General features: G+C 50.5%; 1 protein-coding gene across 1 annotated transcript in view; it reads left to right on the forward strand.

The window, feature by feature from the left end:
• The window catches only part of LOC140394788 (PDZ domain-containing protein GIPC3-like), a 90,794-nt gene that overhangs the window by 43,779 nt on the left and 24,083 nt on the right, over window positions 1-22,932 (forward strand). The window contains exon 4 of the mRNA XM_072481984.1: window positions 18,999-19,111. Within this exon, the coding sequence (XP_072338085.1) occupies window positions 18,999-19,111 (113 nt within the window). The remainder of the gene's footprint in view (window positions 1-18,998; window positions 19,112-22,932) is intronic.

Here is a 22,932-nt window from a genome sequence, read left to right on the forward strand (position 1 = left end):
ACAACTGTAACATTGGCATCTACCCGGCAATGTTGCAAATTACCCAGGTATTTCCTGTACACAATAAGCAGGACAATTCCAACCCAGCCAGTAACTGCCCCAGCGACTTGACAGGATGGGTGTGGAGAGGATATTTCCTCTTGTTGGAGAATCTAAAATTGGTTGTCACTGTTTAAGAATAAGGGATCGCTCATTTAAGACTGAGATGAGGAGCAATTTATTTTCTCAGAGTGTCGTGAGAGTCTGGAACTTTCTTCCTCAAAAGGCAGTGGAAGCAGAATCTTTAATATTTTTAAGGCAGAGCGAGATAGATTCTTGATTAACAAGGGGTGAAAGGTTATGGAGAGTAGGCAGAAATGTGGGATTGAGTTTACAATCAGTTCCACCATGATTTTACTGAATGGCAGGGCAGGCTCGAGAGGAAAGTGGCCTATTGCTGCTCCTAATTCATACGTTTGTAGGTTTCCACACCTCACATAATGTGTGGACACACACCCTCCCCCTAACCCTAAACTTCCTCTGCCTCCTCCTTCCCTAAAACCCTATCCACCCTGAGCCAGAACAAAAGGAAAATCCATGCTGAAAAGCAAGCTGCTTTCAAACCTCACTTTCATAAGAATTCTCCGGAGGACAGTCCAGATTGTACGCCATCAGAGGCAAATGCAAGTTTGGTGCTAGTTAACCTTAACTTGGCCCCAGGCCCCTCCCACTTCTCTAGTGACCCGGACTTGGCACATTTAATGGTCATTTTAAATTAATTACTCCGTTTTTTAAAAAACTATCAATTTATTAATTTGACATTGATTTGTTTTTCCACAGCGAGTTGTTTATGTTTTCTTCATACATTTGCTTCTTTTTGAAATTCATGTTTAATGTTGTGACAAAGCAGATCTCAAGTGCACAGCTGCTGGATTCCGTGCTGATGGGGAATGAGAGGTTAATTCTGATTGACCTTTGAAGGGTTGGCAAAAGGGGTAACTTTTGCTCCAGTAGAAATGGGATTTGTTGGAAATATATCTGGCAGCACCTGGGCAGAGAGAAACAGAGGTCAGTGCCCCTTCAGGGGCTGTTTAGCACAGGGCTAAATCGCTGGCTTTGAAAGCAGACTAAGGCAGGCCAGCAGCACGGTTCAATTCCCGTAACAGCCTCCCTGAACAGGTGCCGGAATGTGGCGACTAGGGGCTTTTCACAGTAACTTCATTTGAAGCCTACTTGTGACAATAAGCAATTTTCATTTCATTTCATTTCATCAGAACTTGTGCAGACTGTGGACCTGAAGCATTGAATCTGTTTCTTTCTCCACAGATGCTTCCTGAGAATTTTGAGAATTTTCTGTTTTCAGTTTTCCAGCACCGGTTAGTGGTATGGTTAGTTTCAATTTGTGGTAAACCACTGTGTTCTGATATTAGGGGTTGTACAGTAGAACCTGCACTACAGGTTCACCTGTGGCCCCTGCATGCTAGCTCCGCCCAGGAGCCGGGTTATAAATATGCATGGCCTCCAGCTCGCAGCCATTTCGTCAGCTGCTGTGGGAGGCCGCACATCTGATACTAATAAAGCCTCAGTTTGGATTCAACTTCGTCTCCAGTCAAATTGATCGTGCCTCAATTTATTAGAATCAGATTCAGAAGATGGACCTCCGGATTAAACCAGATCGCCTGCAGCTGGATCCACACGCAAGTGATGCCAGAAAGGACTTCCAGCACTGGCTAGCTTGTTTTGAAGCGTATATCAACGTGGCGCCGACCCCTGTTCCAGAGGCTCAGAAGATTCAAATCTTGTACTCCAGACTCAGCTCCAAAGTCTTCCCGCTGATCCAGGATGCGCCCAATTTCGCTGATACCATGACTCGACTCAAAAAAATTTATGAGCAGAAGACGAACACGCTCTTGGCCAGAGACGCGCTCGCAACGCAGCGCCAGACACCACGTACTCAACTCCCTGGTGAGTCAATCGAGGACTTCTGGAGGGCCCTGATCCCACTAGTTCGGGACTGTGACTGCCAGGACGTTACAGCCAAGGAAAACTCAGATCTCGTTATGCAGGACGCTTTTGTAACTGGGATTGGGTCTGATGTTATCAGGCAGCAGCCCTGACGGCCGCCCTGCGCAATGTCCAGTCTTACGCCCCAACCGCGCGGCCCACTCCTCCTACGCTTCATGGGCCCCACAGGCAGCCGCCCCAGCGGGTGCGCTACCTACCCAATACGCCTGCGCTACGCGCCAGCCAATGATCTTCGGGGGGCCCCAATGCTATTTTTGAGGCCAGCAAAGACATCCCCGCCAACGCTGCCCGGCCCGCGCTGCCCTTTGTAAGGCTTCAGGAAGAAGGGCCACTACGCAGCGGTGTGCCAGGCCCGCTCAGCGGCCGCTGTCACCCCCACCGCCCCCCCGGTCACGGACAATGGGCGCTGCTATCCTCCTCTCCTCCCCAGGCCATGTGCGAGCAATAGGCACCGTCATTTTCTCCCCCGCACAACACGTGCGTTTCATGGGCGCCGCCATCTTGCTCCACCCCCGCAACGTGCGTTCCATGGGCGCCGCCATTTTGTAATCCGCAGGACTTCCGGGTGCCGCCACCTTATCCACCCCGCAGCACATGGAGACCAACGGCGTTTCAGGACCCCAACTCAACGGCCGCCTCACTACCCGACGATCAACCACGGCTCGCATCCATGGCAATCGATTAGTCCCGACCACATACTCTGACCAACGCATCCACCAGCGTGAAAGTCAACGGCCATGTGACCTCCTGCCTACTGGACTCCGGGAGCACCGAGAGCTTTGTACACCCGAATACGGTAAGGCGCTGCTCCCTTAAGGTACACCCTACCAATCAAAGTATCTCCCTGCCCTCCGGATCCCATCGCGTAGCGATCCGGGGGTACTGCACGGTCATGCTCACAGTCCAAGGCATAGAGTTCCACGGTTTTCGCCTCTACGTCCTCCCTAACCTCTGCGCTGCACTTATCCTCGGCCTGGACTTTCAGTGCAACCTCCAGAGCCTGACCCTTAAATTCAACGGACCCTTACCACCCCTCACTGTGTGCGGCCACGCGACCCTAATAGTCGATCCTCCTCCCCTCTTTGCCAATCTAACTCTAGATTGCAAACCCGTCGCCACCAGGAGCAGACGGTACAGCACCCAGGACCGAGGTCCGAGGTCCAGCGGTTGCTTCTGGAGGGAGTCATCGAGGCCAGCAACAGCCCCTGGAGAGCTCAAGTGGTAGTGGTTAAGTCTGGGGAGAAAAAATGAATGGTCGTGGACTACAGCCAGACCATCAACAGGTACACGCAGCTCGATGCGTACCCCCTCCCACGCATATCTGACATGGTTAACCAGATTGCACAGTACCGGGTCTTCTCAACGGTGGACCTGAAATCCACTTACCGCCAGCTCCCCATCCGTAAATCGGACCGGCCATACACCGCCTTCGAGGCAGACGGCTGGCTATATCACTTCCTTAGGGTCCCCTTCAGCGTTACCAATGGGGTTTTGGTCTTCCAAAGGGCGATGGACCGAATGGTCGACCGGTACGGCTTGCGTACCTAGACAATGTGACCATCTGCGGCCATGATCAGCAGGACCACGCCACCAACCTCGCTAAATTTCTCCGCACCGCCACTCTCCTCAACCTCACGTATAACAAGGAGAAGTGTGTGTTCTGTACAAACCGCTTAGCCATCCTCGGCTACGTGGTCCAGAACGGAGTTCTGGGGCCCAATCCCGACCGCATGCGCCCCCTCATGGAGCTCCCCCTCCCCCACCGCCCCAAGGCCCTCAAACGCTGCCTGGCGTTCTTCTTGTATTACGCACAGTGGGTCCCAAACTATGCGGACAAGGCCCGCCCACTCATACAGTCCACTTATTTCCCCCTGACGGCCGAGGCCCAACAGGCTTTCGCCAGGATCAGAGCTGATATTGCCAAAGCTGGAATGCACGCTGTAAACGAAACACTTCCTTTCCAAGTAGAAAGCGACGGACGTCACCCTTGCCGCCACCCTCAACCAGGCAGGCAGGCCTGTGGCATTCTTTTCCCGCACCCTACTTGCCTCCGATATTCGGCACTCATCTGTCGAAAAGGAGGCCCAGGCTATCGTTGAGGCTGTGCGACATTGGAGGCATTACCTGGCCGGCAGGAGATTCACTCTCCTCACTGACCAACGGTCGGTAGCCTTCATGTTCAACAACACACAGCGGGGCAAGATCAAAAATGATAAAATCTTGCGGTGGAGAATCAAGCTCTCCACCTATAATTACGAGATTAAGTATCGCCCTGGCAAACGCAACGAGCTTCCAGACGGCCTATCCCGAGGTACATGTGCCAGCGCACAGGTAGACCGACTCCGGGCCCTGCACGACAGCCTTTGTCACCCAGGGGTCACTCAGTTGTACCACTTCATTAAGGCACAAAATTTGCCCTACTCCGTCGAGGAAGTAAGGACGATCACCAAAGACTGCCAGGTCTGTGCGGAGTGCAAGCCGCACTTCTACCAGCCGGACCGCGCACACCTGGTGAAGGCCTCCCGCCCCTTTGAACGCCTCAGTGTGGATTTCAAAGGCCCCCTCCCCTCCTCCGATCGACACACATATTTCCTCAGTGTGATCGATGAATACTCCCGGTTTCCCTTCGCCATCCCATGTCCCGACATGACGTCTGCCACCATCATTAAAGCCCTTAATTCTATCTTCACTCTGTTCGGCTTCCCCGCCTACATCCACAGTGACAGGGGATCCTCATTCATGAGTGATGAGCTACGTCAGTTCCTGATCAGCTGGGGTATCACCTCCAGCAGAACGATGAGCTACAACCCCCGGGGAAACGGACAGGTAGAAGGGGAGAATGGGACGGTATGGAGGGCCGTCCAGCTGGCCCTACGGTCCAGAAATCTCCCGGCCTCCCACTGACAAGAGGTCCTCTCTGATGCACTACATTCCATTCGCTCATTACTCTGCACTGCTACTAACAGTACATCGCATGAACATCTTTTTGCCTTCCCCAGGAAGTCCACATCCGGGGTATCGCTCCCAACTTGGCTCACAGCTCCGGGAACGGTGCTTTTCCGTAAACATGTGCAGCTCCACAAGGCGGATCCGTTGGTGGAAAGGGTGCATCTGCTCCACGGAAACCCACAGTACGCCTACGTGGCGTTCCCCGACGGCCGCCAGGATACCGTCTCCCTCAGGGACCTGGCACCAGCAGGTTCCATCCCCACACCACCCCCATCGCCCCTGGCGCCACCCCCCCTCCCCCGCAGCCCCACCACTCCCCCAGGACCGTCCATCCTCCCCCTGCCCACCCCCATTGATGAAGAGGATTTCGGCATGCTCCTGGAGTCAACTTCGACTACGACAGCACCATCATCGCCGGCTCCACTTCGTCGATCTCAAAGGACCATCAAGGCGCCGGACCGGCTGAACCTCTGACCGGCCCGCCGGATCACCAGAGACATTTTTTTACTGCTCTGTAAATATTAAAGATTGCTAATTGTATATAGTTATCCACCACCCCCGCCGGACTCAATTTTAACAGGGGGTGAATGTGGTAAACCACTGTGTTCTGATATTAGGGGTTGTACGGTAGAACTTGCACTACAGGTTCACCTGGGCCCCTGCATGCTAGTTCCGCACAGGAACGGGGTTATAAATATGCATGGCCTCCAGCTCACAGCCATTTCGTCAGCTGCTGTGGGAGGCCACATATCTGATACTAATAAAGCCTCAGTTTGGATTCAACTTCGTCTCCAGTCAAATTGATCATGCCTCACAATTTAAAATGAGGAAATATTTATCACTCAGTGCAATATGTAATTTTTCTGTTAACAAAGGCCACTTGTGTGGATAGAAACAGCACATCATTTCAGGTAAATTGGTTGGTGCTAATTTACTGGAAAGGTTTGCCATTTTTAAACTTGGAAGAGAAACTAGGAGTCATGCGCCAATTGAATATGTAATTGTTCGTTCAAGATATTCACATTTGTACATCAGACTGTTGTTTGCGGTATTTGTGAGGTTCAATTCTTTTGGATGATGCTGCTGGACATTGTATTGGGCCAAGTTCAAAGACGCAGAACCGATTGCATCAAATGAATGATCCAAGTTTGGTGTTCAATTATCTAACAAAGCCATGGTTGTAAAGCGTATCATAGTGAAATATTTCGATGGGCTTTATAACTAGAGGCATATGGAGTCCAAAAGTTAAGAAGTTTTGCTTAACATATATAAAACAGTTCAACCCCACCGTGACTATGGTTCCAAATTCTGGACGTTTGAAAGATCTGAGGGAGGGGGTTAAATGAGGTTAATAAGGGGTGCAAAAACAAGAAATGTACCAGGGCCCATAATCTTTCTCCCTGGCCCTATGAGGGATTGGTGGGTTTGGATGTAGAAATTTCTGATATATTAACCAGTCTGTTTAAACTAATGTTGTATTAAGCCCTTTGCTTTTGAGCCGACTGTAAGAACACTTTTTCAGTTCAAACAATACATTTTATCTTGACTCGTTTGTTTATGTGTAAAGAATGTGAAGATTCTGACAGCTTTTTCAATACACCAGTTCGACCAGTTCAGTAACTGGTCTATTGCATTTGCTGCTCCCAATGCGGTCTACTCTACATTGGAGAGACTAAATGCAGACTGGGTGATCGCTTTGCCGAACACCTCCGGTCCGACCGCAAGCAGGACGCAGGCCTTCCTGTCGCTGCCATTTCAACTCCCCGTCCTGCCCTCACGCCCACATGTCCGTCCTTGGCCTGCTGCAATGTTCCAGTGAAGCCCAGCACAAACTGGAGGAACAGCATCTCATCTTCTGATGAGCACGTTACAGCCTTCCGGACATAACATTGAGTTCAACAACTTCAGACTGTGAACTCTCTCCTCCACCTTTCACCCCATTTTGATTTCTATCAATTGATTTTCATTTCTTCCATTGATCTGTTTTTCTCTCACCATTGTCCCCCGTCTCCCCCCACCCTACTTGGGCCTTCTGTTCCTAGCTGCCCTTTAACTCATTGCTCACCTTTGTTCTGCCATTCATACATTCTAATCTCTTTATAAGCCCCAATCAGCACTCATTTTAGCCTTAATCACATCCATTTACATTCCTTTTGTCTTTCTGCCCATGACATCTGTGTCAATCTCTATGGCTGACCCTCTATCCAGCCCCACTGCTCTATGCACGTTCTCCCCGTGTCTGCGTGGGTTTCCTCCGGGTGCTGCGGTTTCCTCCCACAGTCCAAAGATGTGCAGGTTAGGTGGATTGGCCATGATAAATTGCCCATAGTGTTCAAAAAGGTTGGGTGGGATGGTGTGGGCTTAGGTGGTTTGGTCTTTCCGATGCGGACTCGATGGGCCAAGTGACCTGCTTCTGCACTGTAAATTCTATGACTATGCATCTCCCCCCCCCCCCCCCCCCCCCCCCCCCCCCCATTTCCAGTTCTCCCTAGCTTTGACAAAGTGTCACCCAGACTCGAAACTTCAGCTCCCTCTGTCTCCACAGATGCTGTCAGACCTGCTGGGATTGTCCAGTATTTTCTGTTTTAGTTTCGGTAATTACTCTTCTGCTTTCTCTTTTCATTGTATTTCTCCTCAGTTAATGTGCTCAGTGTCTAGCTTAACAATACACTGCAGTAAGTACTCCAGACAAAGCTAGAGATTTTCAAAACATGTTTGACAAAATACAAAAAGAAACAAGCCATTAATAATTTTGTGCTTTTATGGCTCTTAAACCCACCGTACTTCTGAGAAGCTGTCCATCAATCAGTCACACAAACCAAGCTAGACCAGAAGAATTCAGAAAATACTGGTCAACTTCAGCAGGTCTGACAGCATCTGTGGGGAGAGAATGGATGTTGACGTTTCGAGGCTGGATAAGTCTTTGTCAAAGCTGGGGTCATTGGGCGGCACGGGCGCACAGTGGTTAGCACTGTTGCTTCACAGCTCCAGGGTCCCAGGTTTGATTCCCGGCTTGGGTCACTGTCTGTGCGGAGTCTGCACATTCTCCCTGTGTCTGCGTGGGTTTCCTCCGGGTGCTCCGGTTCCCTCCCACAAGTCCCGAAAGACGTGCAGGTTAGGTCATTTGGACGTTCTGAATTCTCCCTCAGTTTACCTGAGCTTTTACCAGAATAATTCAATTAGTGCACTGTGTGTATTGTGGCTAACACTGAGTTGCTGAATGGTTAGTAGTTTCTGAACATTTTAATGATCATAAAAAGAAAGACCTGCATTTGTATAGCTCTTTACCATCAGCACCAGATGTGTCAAAGTGTTTTGCAGCCAATGAAATACTTCCATGAAATGTAACCACTGTTGTAAATCAGGAATGTGGCACTCAATCAGGATCCCATTCATGACAACGTGATAATGACAGGGCAGGCCTTTTTAATGTTGTTGATTGAGGGGTAAGAATTGGCAAGGATAACTCCCCTGTTCTACTATGGAATTGTGCCGTGGGGTCTTTTACATCCACCCAAGCTGGCAGATAGGGCCTCGGTTTAACAAATACCTCAGCCAAAGGACAGCACTACTGTCAGTCCAATGCTTCCCAAATAATGCATTGGAGCTTCAGCCTTGATGTTTGTGCTCAAACCGTGGAGTCGAACCTGAACTTGAAGGCTCAGAGATGAGAGTGCCACCAACTTGAGCCACCACTGACAAGATCCATTATTGACGGGCAGCATAGCGGTGCAGTGGCTAGCACTACTGCCTCACGGCGCCGAGGTCCCAGGTTCGATCCCGGCTCTGAGCCACTGTCCGTGTGGAGTTTGTACATTCTCCCCGTGTTTGTGTGGGTTTCACCCCCCACAACCCAAAGATATGCAGAAGAGGTGGATTGGCCACACTAAATTTTTTTTCTTCTTTTTTAAAATAAATTTAGAGTACCCAATTCATTTTTTCCAATTAAGCGGCAATTTAGCGTGGCCAATCCACCTCGCCTGCACATCTTTGGGTTGTGGGGGCGAAACCCACGCAAACACGGGGAGAATGTGCAAACTCCACACAGACAGTGACCCAGAGCTGGGATTGAACCTGGGACCTCGGCGCCGTGAGGCAGCAGGGCTAACCCACTGCGCCACCGTGCTGACCTTGGCCACACTAAATTGCCCCTTAATTGGAAGAAATGAATTGTGTACTCTAAAATGTAAAGGAAAAAAAAAGATCCATTCTTGACTTTGTTTGTTTGAATCCATTGTTTTTCTCTCTCATCAATCTTCTTCATCATCTATCATGCACGGTAGCACAGTGGTTAGCACTGATGCTTCACAGCTCCGGGGTCCCAGATTTGATTCCCGGCTTGGGTCACTGTCTGTGTGGAGTCTCCCCTTGTCTGCGTTCCTCCAGGTGCTCTGGTTTCCTCCCACAAGTCCCGAAAGACCTGGGGTGAGATTCTCCGACCCCCCGCCGGGTCGGAGAATCGCCGGGGGCTGCCGTGAATCCCGCCCCCGCCGGTTGCCGAAGTCTCCGGCACCGGATATTCGGCTGGGGCGGGAATCGCGCCGCGCCGGTTGGCGGGCCCCCCCGGTCAATTCTCCAGCCCGGATGGGCCGAAGTCCCGCCGATAAATTGCCTGTCCCGCCGGCGTAAATTAAATCACCTACCTTACCGGCGGGGCAAGGCGGCGTGGGCAGGCTCCGGGGTCCTGGGGGGGGCACGGGGCGATCTGACCCCGGGGGGTGCCCCCACGGTGGCCTGGCCCGCGATCTTTCCCTTCCGCCTCCGCCACGGTCTCCACCATGGCGGAGGTGGAAGAGACTCCCTCCACTGCGCATGCGCGGGAAACTGTCAGCGGCCGCTGACGCTCCCACGCATGCGCCGCCCGGAGATGTAATTTCCGCGCCAGCTGGCGGGGCAACAAAGGCCTTTTCTGCCAGCTGGCGGGGCGGAAATTCCTCCGGCGTCGGCCTAGCCCCTCAATGTTGGGGCTCGGCCCCCAAAGATGCGGAGCATTACGCACCTTTGGGGCGGCGCGATGCCTGTCTGATTGGCGCCATTTTGGGCGCCAGTCGGCGGACATCATGCCGTTTCCGGAGAATTTCGCCCATGATGTTAGGTAATTTGGAAATTCTGAATTCTCCCTCTGTGCTTTCCTCCCACAGTCCAAAAATGTGCAGGTTAGGTGGATTGGTCAAGATAAATTGCCCTTAGTGTCCATTAGATGGGGTTATTGGGTTAGGGAGATAGGGTGGAAGTGAGGGCTTAAGTGGGTCGGTGCAGACTTGATGGGTCGAATGGCCTCCTTCAGCACTGTATGTTCTATGTTCTACCCGAACAGGCGCTGGAATGTGGCAACTAGGGGCTTTTCACAGTAACTTCATTGCAGTGTTAACGTAAGCTTACTTGTGACAATAAAGATTCTTATTATTATCTTCATATCATATGTAATAGAGATAGACTATATAATATTGAGGCTATTCTGAATTCAGTGTGGTGCTAGGCCTCCACTCATAAAACTGAATGAAAATATAACCACTTATTATATCACTTTCAGAGCCTCTGAATATCATTGGCCCAAATCTTCCAGTCTTCAGATTGACCCAAGATGCGAATTGGGTCCCTGAGGAATTCCTAATGCGCTGACCTCCATGGGAATTTCTTAGGAAGTTTGAACTTCCGATGTCTAATTCCCCTGCTCCGTGGACTTTCACGAATGTCTCCAACTCTGAGCTAGAGCCGGAAACTTTGGACAATCCCGTGCGACCTATCTGAATAGTTACCCAGGAAATGTTGGGCTGAACAATTGTGGTCTAACTCCTGGATAGTTAAACAACTAACCCTCCCCAATCATTCACACCGTCCCCCTGACTCATCCGTCAACTCCCCCTGACAACCCACTCCCCCCTCCCCTGAGCTAATCCGACTACCCTCTTGATCAGACTGGACAACCCCCCCCACCTGTTTACACCCCCAACTCGACCTAACTAGTTCCCCAACTTGACTGCCCTTTTTAGCCAAACTCTACTACTACTAGACCCACTACCACCTTTCTCACTTGCCCCCCCCCACCTGCTTACCTCATTCATTCTGCTAATTACCTCCCCCACCTACCTACCCTACCATTCACTCATTCATCCATTCACAAAAATTCATCCATTCACCCATTCACACTGAACTTTTAAACTTACCACAGGACATCTAGTCCAGAAAAAGGACAAGTGTCTTGTCCCCCTTCCCCAGCTGCCCGCCATTGACTCCCTCCACCCCTGACGCTTGTCCACTGTAATGGATATCTCCGATGGGCACTCCACTCAATTTCTGGGGAAGGCGGGTTCAGATGACTTGCCACGAAATGCGGAGGAGTGTCCAGGTATGGAAACATTTGAGCAGATCAGCAACCCAATGGTGACTGCCGCTCCATGGAAGCTCGGGGCTGTTATGATAGAGATTGAAAATACTAATGGCAACATGCAGGATCAAACTCTCCAGGAGCCTGGAGGATGGTGTTGTGGATCACGTCGACGCCTGCAGCCAAGCAGGATGCGAAAAAGATGGTGCAATGTAAATACAGTGGGACAGGACATAACTTGTGAAACAAGCACAAGGGAAACATATAAGGGAAAAAATTCTTAACTTCACACTTGCAGTGAGGACACTTACTTAGTAGGGGTGTATGTTCAAAATTCAAGGGTAAAGAGTGCATCATTTTTCAACAGGTAGCCATTGGGCTAAGGATGCGGTGACCCCCTTTTTAGGCAAGATCGCTCGGAAGTGGGAGATGTGCCGGTTAGGTGGACTGGCCATTCTAAATTGTCTCAAAAGGTTAGGTGAGGTTATGGGGTTACGGAGATAGGGCGGGGGTGGCCGAGTTGGGATGCTCTTTCAGAGGGTCAGTCCATAAGACCACAAGACGTAGGAGCAGAATTAGGCCACTTGGACCATTGAGTCTGCTCCGCCATTCAATCATGGCTGATATTTTTCTCATCCCCATTCTCCTGCCTTCTTCCCATAACCCTCAATCACCTTATTAATCAAGAACCTATCTATCTCTGACTTAAAGACACTCAGTGATTTGGCCTCCACAGCCTTCTGCGGCAAAGAGTTCCACAGAGTCACCCCCCTCTAGCTGAAGAAATTCCTCCTCATCTCTGTTTTAAAGGATCGTCCCTTTAGTCTGAGATTGTGTCCTCTGGTTATAGTCTTTCCTACAAGTGGAAACATCCTCTCCACGTCCACTCTATCCAGGCCTCGCAGTATCTTGTAAGTTTCAATAAGATCCCCCCTCATCCTTCTAAACTCCAATGAGTACAATCCTGTCCCCCTCCACACCATCTTCCATGGGTCAAGAAACATTATGTTCTTGTGCCTTTGTCAGGTGAAACCAGTTTTTGTTTTATTCGTCTATGGGATGTGGGCGTCGGCAATTATTACCCATCCCTGAGGGCATTTAAGAGTCACCCACATTGTTATGGGTCGTGAGTCACATGTAGACCAGACTAGGTAAGGACGACAGATTTCCTTCCCTAAAGGACATTAGTTAACCAGGTGGGTTTTTACAATAATCGACAATGAATTATCTAAATAAATTCCAGATATTTTATTGAACTCAAATTTCACCATTTGCCATGGCGGGATTCGAACACCGTTCCCCAGAGCACGGTTCCAGAGAATACGAGTCTGGCCTCTATGCCACGGCCTCCCGTGAGTTATAAATGAACCGTAGTTTTCAGATTGAATTCATGCCTTCCAGATGGCTCCTACATTCTGATTTTCCACTCATATTTTCCATTACCAGGAATGTTTTCTTCCCTTGATGTCCCATCAGTGTCTTGGAGTTCAGAATCTTTACTCGTCACCCAGTCAAATATGATTGATTTTGTTCTGCTCTGCCTTGTTTGGACCTGGAATGAAATAACAACCAGGGCTGATGTTGCAGATGCCTTTGCTGATTAGAAACAGCTCCAGATATTGAGGTTTTCTTCCTTGCATTAAAACACAGAGATTCTTGGGTTTGCAGTATTTACTCATAATTGAAAACAGGGCACATTGGAGCTCAAACATACAAGTTTAATATAACTTGCAAATGTTTCAACTTATTTTGTTAATTTATATTTCGAAATTCTGATGGGCAGTTGTTATAACTTTTAATCAATTACGTACAACTTAGGTTAGCCATATTTGGAAGTTCATATCTAAATATGCCAATGCTAGGGAAGATGATGGTGAGGTCATTCTGTGGTACAAATATTAAATTCTATTCCGTGATGTCTGAAAGCATTCAAAGGAAATGTGAACTTAATTTGTGTTGATATCTTAACGCAGAAAGGAATACTATGGCTGGAATTGTCCGTTTGGGAGACCAAGGGGGCGATTCTCCGAGCCCCGCGACGGGCCGGAGAATCACCGCAACCGCGCCACGACGCCCCGATGCCGGCGCGCGATTCTCCGAGGTGCGGAGAACCGGTGCCATTTGCGGCGACGCGTTTGGCGCGGCGTCGGCCGTGGGCCGCCGATTCTCGGGCCCGGATGGGCCGAGCAGCCGCGCCGATAGGACAGAGTCCCGCCGGCACCGTTCACCCCTGGTCGCTGCCGGCGGGAACTCTGCGCGACCCTGTCGGGTGGCGGCCTGTGGGGGGTGGTAGGGTGGGGTGGGGGGGAGGGGGGCTCCTTCACCGGGGGGGGGCCTCCGATGGGGTCAGGCCCGCAATCGGGGCCCACCGAACGGCGGACCGGCCTCTCCCCCCGGGCCTACTTTCTGGCGCGGCCGGTCCCTGAACACCGACGCCATGTTGAGTCGGATCCGGCGCGCTGAAGAAGTCCCCCGCGTATGCGCAGGTTGGCACGGCATGAACCGCTCCAGCGCCGTGCTGGCCCTCTATGGGCGGCGCGAACACTTGGGCTCCATATTGGAGAATCGCCCCCCCAAGTATTCCCGCCAGGACTGAATAGCGTGTGATTCGCACTTCTGTTGGGGATGCTATTCGGTAAGCAAGTCAAGACAACGCCAATGGGCTAGCACTCTGCCGGTGCGAATTGAGACCAATTCCTGGCCCAGCGGGCGTTGTAACCAGTGAGGCCATAATTAGCACCAAGGAACCTGACAGCTGGAGCTGATTTTAGGCGCTCCACTTACCACAAACTCACTGCAAGCACAAAGATGGCTCACAGAAGACCTGCTCCCCCGAGATCGGGTGTCTGAGGTGGACCCACAACTACATGCCAGTTAGGAGAGGAGGGATACCCTCTTCCCCAGGGTGGGCTGCAGACATACATCTTCCCACCTGAAACGTTCCTGGGAGGAGGTGGCAGAGGCAGTCAGCGCTGCCAGCCTCATCAGGAGGGGACAGCTCGTGATCCTGGGGAATGAGGGTCACTGGTGAGCCCTCTGTCCTGAGAGGAGCAGGGAAACAGAGAGGGCTCCAGAGGCCACGGTGCGGGTGCCTTTGGTTGGGGTGAGCTCTGCTGATCTCCTGCCTCCTCTGCAGTGAGGTAGCGCTTCTGAGGAGTGGCAAGAGCTGGTGGGTCCCTGATTGAGCTTGGTCATGCCCATCCCCTTGAAGAAACAGCTGGGGTATGAAGGTGTCCAGGGGGATGGCCTGGGTGCGATCCCAGAAGACCAGAGGCTCTCTGAGCATTTAAAGGACCCAGGCAGCACTCAGCAGTGTGAGCAGCCAGGATCCTGTAAGTGGCACTAAAGTGGTGCGTTTAAATCACACACTGCAGCAATGGCGGTCTGAGTCAGGCATCCCTATCCTGAGAGGGACACCCTAAGTCCACACAGGCTTGGCACCAAGTTGTTCCCCGTTACTACCCCCGGCCCAGGCAGCCAACCCCCGCAAGCCCGACAATTTTTAAGACTTTTTGAGAGTTTTTCTAAACTCCATCTCTCCCTCAGTAGCCATGGCGCCCAGGCCCAACTTGTAAATACTTGCACTAATTCGCACCTGCGAGACTTCCCTTTGCGAGGGGCAGAGCATCGCGGAAGGCTGGAGCATGAAATATCCAAGCCTTTAATGAGATTTAAATCCACGCAAATGACGGTTTTACATGGACCTGCCGATGTGGGGTATAAACTTCGATATCGCCGGCAGCAAAGGACCGGAGCATGACGGCGAAGTTGGCACCGGGCGGAAAACGGATATTTCCCATTACGCACAATTCTCTGCCCAATCACGATTCCCGCTTCAGGCTTCGCTGTGCTGAGCGCCGGATGGTCACGGCAATTTCCACTGTATCCAGGTAACTCTCCCCCTCCCTGATGTGTCACAATGTCTGAAGTTCAGACTCACTAACTCTGAGCCGAAGTTCCACAAGCAACCGACGTTTGTTGTAGGCAAGGCTGCTAAGAACCACAATGGTGTCCACCAGCTCCCACGTGTTGCAGCTACAGCACATTGCCTGGCCCTGCTTCCCTATTTTATTTAATCTGAATTGATTTAATTGAGAATTTCAGTTTGTTTTGAATTATACCACTAATCTTTACTTCCCACAATTTCTGTTTCCCTACCTAGTCTTCATTTCCAAAGTCAGAAAGGTCCAAGAGAGAAAGACTTACCTGTGATACCGCACACTCGTGTTCACCCTATACTTTCTGAATCTGGCGCTACCTCAGGAGCTTCGCCTCTGGATTCAGTAAAGGTTCGCTACGCTGCTCTTTTAACAGTTTTCCCGCCATTCCGAACAGCTGCAACCCACCAGGCTCGCTCTCTCTCCGGCCTCCGGCGCTCAGTGCCTCTGGCCCTTGCTCTGCTGCGCAGCTACAACCTGCAAACTTAATCTAAATCGATAGCTTTTCAGTGCATATTTAATGAAGAATTCCTCAAATTCCTGTGAGGTTAGCTCCCAAAAGATGTCCAAGCAAATACAACAGATTTTGTTGATTAAGCAACAAATCTGGAAAATTGGCATTCACAAACTTTCAGTTCTAATTAGATCCAATCACTTCATATTTTAAGCCCTTGCAATTATTTCAAACTATTCACTCTTTATTTTGGTTCCACTTAATGTGGTCTTTATTCCTTTTCAGTATTTACATATGGGCCCATATTTGTTTGATTCAAGGTATTTCTGTTTTGTTTAAATGCTAATCCCACAAGATTAATGGAGGCCGTAACTAAATGGCCTTACTCTTCTTTGAAAAGAGACTTTCCTGCTGTTGCACATTTTAGATCTCAGTTTCTCCTTTCATGTTAGATCTTTATCATGGATGTTCCTGTCTCACCTCTTCTGAATTATAATTTGTCTTCTTACACATTTGCTGTGCACGTGCTTAAGCTTTGGGAGATGATCATAAGTATTTTTGTGAACTAAAGTATATATTCCTTTGTGAGAAATTACAGTCAGCATTAATGCATATGTGATATACAGCTACTTTATAGAATTCGTTATTTCCACTTTCAAAGTTATTAAAGTGAGGCCCTTATAATTTTACAAGAAACAGAAGTTTGAATGGGCTCATTGGTGAGTTTTCACTTATGACTGGGACATTTGAACTTGACAGGGTGACTTTCAATTGGAACCTGGATTGGGCATAGGGTGGGCAGATGGTACACCCTGCCCAACCAATGGAGTTGATGGGATGCAAAATTAATGTCGATAGTCAGACTTCTTTAGCATTTTACTCTTTTAATTGAGTTCCTACTTCCGGACTCTCCAACCAGGACTCCTTGCCTACTCTTTCCTCTGTTTTGGTTCCAGCATGGACAACGAGGACTGGATCCTGGCTTTTTCCTTTTCCAGCATCTTTCCAAACAAGTTGGAGGTGTCCCTCATCCCAGCTGGCACCAAGCAGGCAGAAAAAAAACTTGCAGGGCTCTCGATCCCATGAGTGACGGGTGTTATCCGTGCTCCAAGCGGACCCTGACTCCTACCTTCAAACTTGAATATTGTTTTTAATGTACTTGGGTCTTTAACTCAAGTCTGTAACCTTAAAGGTAACAAAAACATTGCCTCAATGTTTAAAGTTAGGTCAAGGACCTGGAATTAGCTCATTTTTAAAACTGGATTATTACATTTGAATTAAAGGATGACTACCAAGGGAAAACTAATCAAAATAGTTAATTTTTGCCACATTCCCCGAGGATATTAACTCTCCCATCAGAACATCCAATTGTACTTTGAAAAAAACCCCTATTTGTTTTTGCCCATTTTAACCTGTTTGGTAGACTGTTCCATATCACCCTTAAAGAAATGTGACCTGAACTTGTAAATGTTTTCGATCTACTTGTAGTTAATTTCTCTAATTTAATACCCTCTCATTCTTCTTCTTATGCACCACGTTAACAATCTAGGTCCACGTATCTACAGTAATTAATGTTTTACTTCAATGAGGCTTTCCCTTTAATCCTTTCTTTCTAGACTGTAATGCAGTCTCTTTAATCTTTCCTCGTAACTGATCCTCTCTGGGTCCATCAGTGGGTGAACACATCCTTTGTCGAGCAGTAGGGATAGGCACAGGGGGCTTGCTTAAGAATTCAAACGCTTTTGTCAGTGTTTCACTTGCCATTAGTTTGCTCCAGCAATGATTGTTAAGAGTGAGAGTATAGTAAATAATTAAATATAAGTATAATCTTGAAAAAGCCAACAGTGTGAGGGTGGGTAGAGCATGTGAGTCAGACGGTGGTGGGGGCTGGTGGCGAGGTGGGGGCTGCTTTTGCCTTGCCTCCACAGGCTCTTTCAGTCCCACAGTCCGCAGCGCCAAACTCCATCAATAATAAGCTGCTCAAATCCTGAAATCTCTCCCATCTCCCAATCCCTGTGGCTAGGGAAATTGGAGGCCGAGGTGGGGTACAGTGGCGATCTCCGATCATCCGAAGATCGGGCAAGACGGGTGCTTCCCATTTTAAGCACAGGAAAGTCACTATCGAGTGGCACTCTGCCACTGATTGCCACCCCGAGGAAGTTATGGGTTACATAGTTTTGGGTGGCACAGTGGTTAGCACTGGTGCCTCACAGTGCCAGGCCCCAGGGTTCAATTCTGGCCTTGGGTAACTGTCTGTGTGGAATTTGCACATTCTCCCCATGTCTGCGTAGGTTTCCTCCAGACCCTCCAGTTTCCTCCGACAGTCCAAAGATGTGCAGGTTAGATGGAAAGGCCATCATTAATTGCCCCTTAGTGTCCAAAAATGTGCAGATTAGGTGGAGTTCCGGGGAGGGGGAGAGGTCCTGGTTGGGGTGCTCTTTCAGAGTCTGACTAGATCTGACTGCATCATTGCAGACTAGATGGGCTGAATGATCTCATTCTGTACTGTATGACTACTGTGGTTCCATTTTTGTCTAATCAATGGAAACTACCTTTCGCTATTTATTTTCTCAAAGTCTTCCATGATTTTGATAACTGCTGAGTAGAACCACCAGTTTGTTACAGTCAAAACAGACTCACTGTGTGAGACTTCCTTGACAACTATAATCCATTTGTGATATGATTTAGTGAATCTTCACCAAAGGCTTCCTATGACCAACATCTTTCCTGGAATGTGGGCCGGAATTCTTCGGCTGTTCAGATTCACTGTTCCCGGCTGCAGCCATCCCCCGCTCATGGGTTTCTCGGTGGTGTGGAGTGGCTCCAATGGGAAATCCCATTGACAAGCAGCAGGAGTAATGAATCTCAGCACCAGGGAACGGGTCGCTGCCGAGAAACACGGGGCAAGGGGGACCGGAGAATCAAACTGGTGATATCCAGAAAGGCACACAATAATACAACTGTGGTGTAGATGGTAATGTACAAATTCAACATCATCTCCTTTTGCAGTCAATGCATCTCAGAACCCAGGATCCTCTAAACCTTTCTATGATGTCTTCAATCTGCACTTCTACACTTTAAGAGTCTTAGGAGTCATTTTGATTTTGCGCGAGTTTAAAATGGGTGATGGCGCATCATATTTTACCTCTCCTGTTTTTAATTTCCATGGCTCTGCAGAGGCAGGACAGGATGTAGAGCCACCACCCCCTGCATTTTCTCAGCTACATTTCTCGGACTGAAAACTATTGGGACTTCATGCTGAAACAGGGCCACTGTATACACTTCTTTCAGTTTATGAATAACTCTTTGAATCTGAATTTTACAGACATGATTGCTCGGAGGACCAAGTGTGGCAAATCTACAGGCGAGGGAAAGGTTGGAAGTGGAAGGGAAACATTGCGCTTAAGGTCAAAAGGTGCTGCAACTGTGGAAGAGGCTGTAAGTGACACTCGAGATTTTATTCACCATCTGGCTCGGGCTTTCCTTCGCAAAAAGATGAATACAAATGTCCATTTCCACATTCATAGAATCCCTACCATGCAGAAGGAGGCCACTCAGCCCATCGAGTGTGTGACGATCCTCTGAAAGAGCACCCCGCCCAAGCCTACTTCCCCATTCTATCCCAGTAACCCCTTAACGAAGAGGCAATTTAGCATGGCCAATCCACCTAACCTGCACATCTTTGTGCGAGGAAACCCACGCAGACACGGGGAGAACATGCAAACTGCATGCAGACAGTGACCCAAGGTCGGAATTGAACCCGAGTCCCTGGCGCTGTGAGGAGTTCCAATGAAACTCTGCAATTCCAATGAAAACTAGAACTTAAGTTCAAATTTAAATTATGTCTCATGCTTTTACCATTTTCTTAGTGATTTTATTTTTCTTTTCACCTCCTGCATTTATATAGTGCCTTTAACATAGCAAAACATCCCATGGTGCTTCACAGGAGAGATTATCAAATGAAATTTGACAGCAAATCACGTAAAATGATGTTGGAACTGGTGACCAAAGCTTGGTCAAAAAAGTAGGTTTAAGGACTGTCTTAATGAAAGAAAGAGAGATGGAAAGGTTCAGAAAGGATTCCAGAGCTTTGGGCCCCAGAGAATGCACAACGCGGGAGGGGGGGGGGGGGGGGGGGGGATTCTGGAGATCTAGCGGGTTGTAGGGTGGAGGAGTCATCTTGGGACAGGGTGTGTCCCTGGACAGATTTAATAATAAAAGTAATTATTGAAAACAAGGATGAGGATCTTAAAATCCTCGGGCGGGATTCTGCGCAAATCGTCGGGGCGGGAAAATACAGTGCAAACCCTGGTGGGAACCACTCCAGCGTCGAGCTGCCCCAAAAGTGCGGAATCCTCCGCAGCTTCAGGGGCTAGGCCGGCGCCGGGGTGGTTTGCGCCCCGCCGGTCGGCGGGGAAGGGGCTTGGCGCCACGCCAACCGGCGCAGAAGGGCCTCCGCCAGCTGGTGCGAGTTGTCGCATGCGCGGGAGCGCCAGCATCTACTGGCATCATCCCCGCGCATGCGCAGGGGGGGTTCATCTCCGCGTTGGCCATTGCGGATCGGTACAAGGCTGACGCGGAGGAATAGAGTGCCCCCACGGCACAGGCCCGCCCGCGGATCGGTAGGCCCCAATCGCGGGCCAGGCCACCGTGGGGGCACCCCCCGGGGCCAGATTGACTCGCGCCCCCACGAGGACCCCTGAGGCCGCCCACAGAGCTGGGTTCCGCCGGTAGGGACCAACTTTGATTTACGCCGGCGGGACCCTCGTTAAACGGGCGGGACATCGGGCCATCGCGGCCCGGGGAATTCGGGTGGCCCCGGGCCCATTGCGTCCTGCCGGTTCCCGCCATTCTCCGAGGCGGGCGGCGCGATTCACGCCGGGGCGATTTTTGGGGGGGCCGGAGAATTCGGAGGACGGCGGGGCGGGATTCACGCCAATCTCCGGCGATTCTCCGACCAGGTGGGGGGTCGGAGAATGACGCCCCTCGTGTCGGCCTGTCCCTGAGCGATTGTACGTCAGCAAGCAGAGGGTGATGGATGAACAGGACTTGGTATGAGTTAGGATGCAGACAGCAGAGATGTGGCAGAGCGGGAGTTTACAGAGGATGCAAGGTAGGAGGCAGACCAATTAAGGATTGGAATATTCAAGTTAAGAGGCACAAATTAGATGACGGTTTCAGCAGCGAGTGAGCTAAATCAGGGATAGAGTTGGCTAGTGTTCGAGAAGTGAAAGATGGTCTTGGTAATGAAACGGATATGGGGGTCAAAATCTCACTTTTGGGTCATTTGGATGGTAATGTTGTGAACAGTCTGGTTTAGCTCATCGTGTGGCCAGCAGAAAGGGCAGAATCAGGGGCTAGGAAATGGAGTTCATCATAGTTGGAAGAAATGTCAACTCCTCCAATACTAAAAGTTGAACAAACAATGCAACACATCGCAAACGAAAGTCACCAGAGTCCCATAGGCTGCTCCCCACTTTTTGAGAGATCTGACTGGTGATGATTTAACCTGAGGGTCATCACACATGGGGCAAGGCTGAGAAGGTGGGGCCTTCATGAAGAACCTCAGCCGGTACGGGGAATTGAACCTGTGCTGTTGGTGTTGCTCCGCATCACAAACCAGCCACCCAGCCAGCAGAGTTAAGCAACGCCCTCCCCTGACAATGGAGAGAGGTGGTGGTAAGAAGTGAGTGTAATCAGTGTATTTGTGGAACATGGCATATTTTGGGGCGATGTTACCCAGTGGCAGCTGGTAGATGAGAAATAGAAGGAATCGAGGATAAATCCTTCGGTGCCTCCCAAGGAATGGTGAGGTGTGGAAGGAAAAACCATTGCAATTAGTTAGGACTGGATAGATAGGAGTGGGATCAGGTGAGTAGGGGTTCAAATCCATGTATCGATGAGTTATGTACTGTTTTAAAAATACATTGCAAAACTGTTTAACCGTGTGTTAGGGGTTCTGGCAGGATAAGGGAGGCGGAGCTGGAAGCGTGTGGAACGCTTGCTCCCACACCCTATATTTCAGCACTTCAGTTCAAGTGGGAATGTCGGCCAATTAACAGCCGGCTGCTGGAAATTTTGGCTAACTGGCATGCAGGACAGCGCCGTGCCCAATTGGGCATCGAGAGCAGGACATTCGGTGGGAGGGGCGTCAGACAGTGCACCAGAAGTCACTTCTGTCCATCCATTTAAATGCTCCCTTCCCCCTCTCTCACCTTAGTAATAATGTCAATCCATAAAATCTGAAAAAATAAAATCTCCCAAGAACCAAATGCTGCCAAACCCATCTGCCGGAGGCAGCCACTGTCCTGCTTGCAGGCCTTTTCATTCACCCCTTGTGCTGCCTCCTCATACCTCGCCTAACTCACTCCCAATATCGTTCCTGTGCGACTAGCAAAAACTGGAGTTTGCATAAAGAAATGCAGCCGGTTGTTTTTTTTAAACAAGCTCAATAGTTTGTTTATATTTTTAAAGGCGAGTCAGGTTTCCGATTTCCATATTATTGGAGTCTGGCGGGTCGATGTCGGATTGCTGACCCAACGTCATTAGGCCATATTTTACATAAGCTTGGGGCAGGCCTTCCCAGTTTGAAGCTGTAAAAGCCAGCTCTATGGGCGCTATCCCCCCCCCCCCCCCCCCCCCCCCACGCCGGGTGGGAGAATTGCTGGGGCGCCGCGCGAATCGCGCCACGCCGCCCGACCCCCGCACGCGATTCCCCCAACCCCCGGAAACCAGCGGCGCGTGATTCGCACAGGGCCGCTCGGAGAGCCGGCGAGCGGCGATTCTCCGGCCCGGATGGGCCGAGCGGCCACCACGACAGGTTCCCAACGGCGCCGTCCACCCCTGGTCGGCGGGAACTCTGTGGGAACGCTGGGGGGGGGGGGCAGCCTGCGGGGGAGGGAGGGGGGGCTCCTTCACCGGGGTGGCCTTCGATGTGGTCTGGCCCGCGATCGGGGCCCACCGATCGGAGGGCTGGCCTCTCCACCCCCCCCCCCCCCCCCCCGGGCCTATCTCCTTCCGCGCGCGGCCCCAGAGCACCGGCGCCATGTTGGTGAGGGGCCGGCGTGCGTAAGACGTTCCCCACACATGCGCAGGATTGGGCTGCCCCAACTGCGCATGCGTGGGTTGGCGCGGCACCCATTTGGCGCTGCGTAAGGAATCTGGAGCGACGTGAACCACTCCAGCGCTGCGCTGGCCCCCTGTGCGGCCAGAATAGGTCATGCCCGGGCCCTGTTCGCGCCGTCATGAAATGCGATGGC

Source organism: Scyliorhinus torazame, chromosome 18, assembly GCF_047496885.1.
Source record: "Scyliorhinus torazame isolate Kashiwa2021f chromosome 18, sScyTor2.1, whole genome shotgun sequence".
NCBI lineage: Eukaryota > Metazoa > Chordata > Chondrichthyes > Carcharhiniformes > Scyliorhinidae > Scyliorhinus > Scyliorhinus torazame.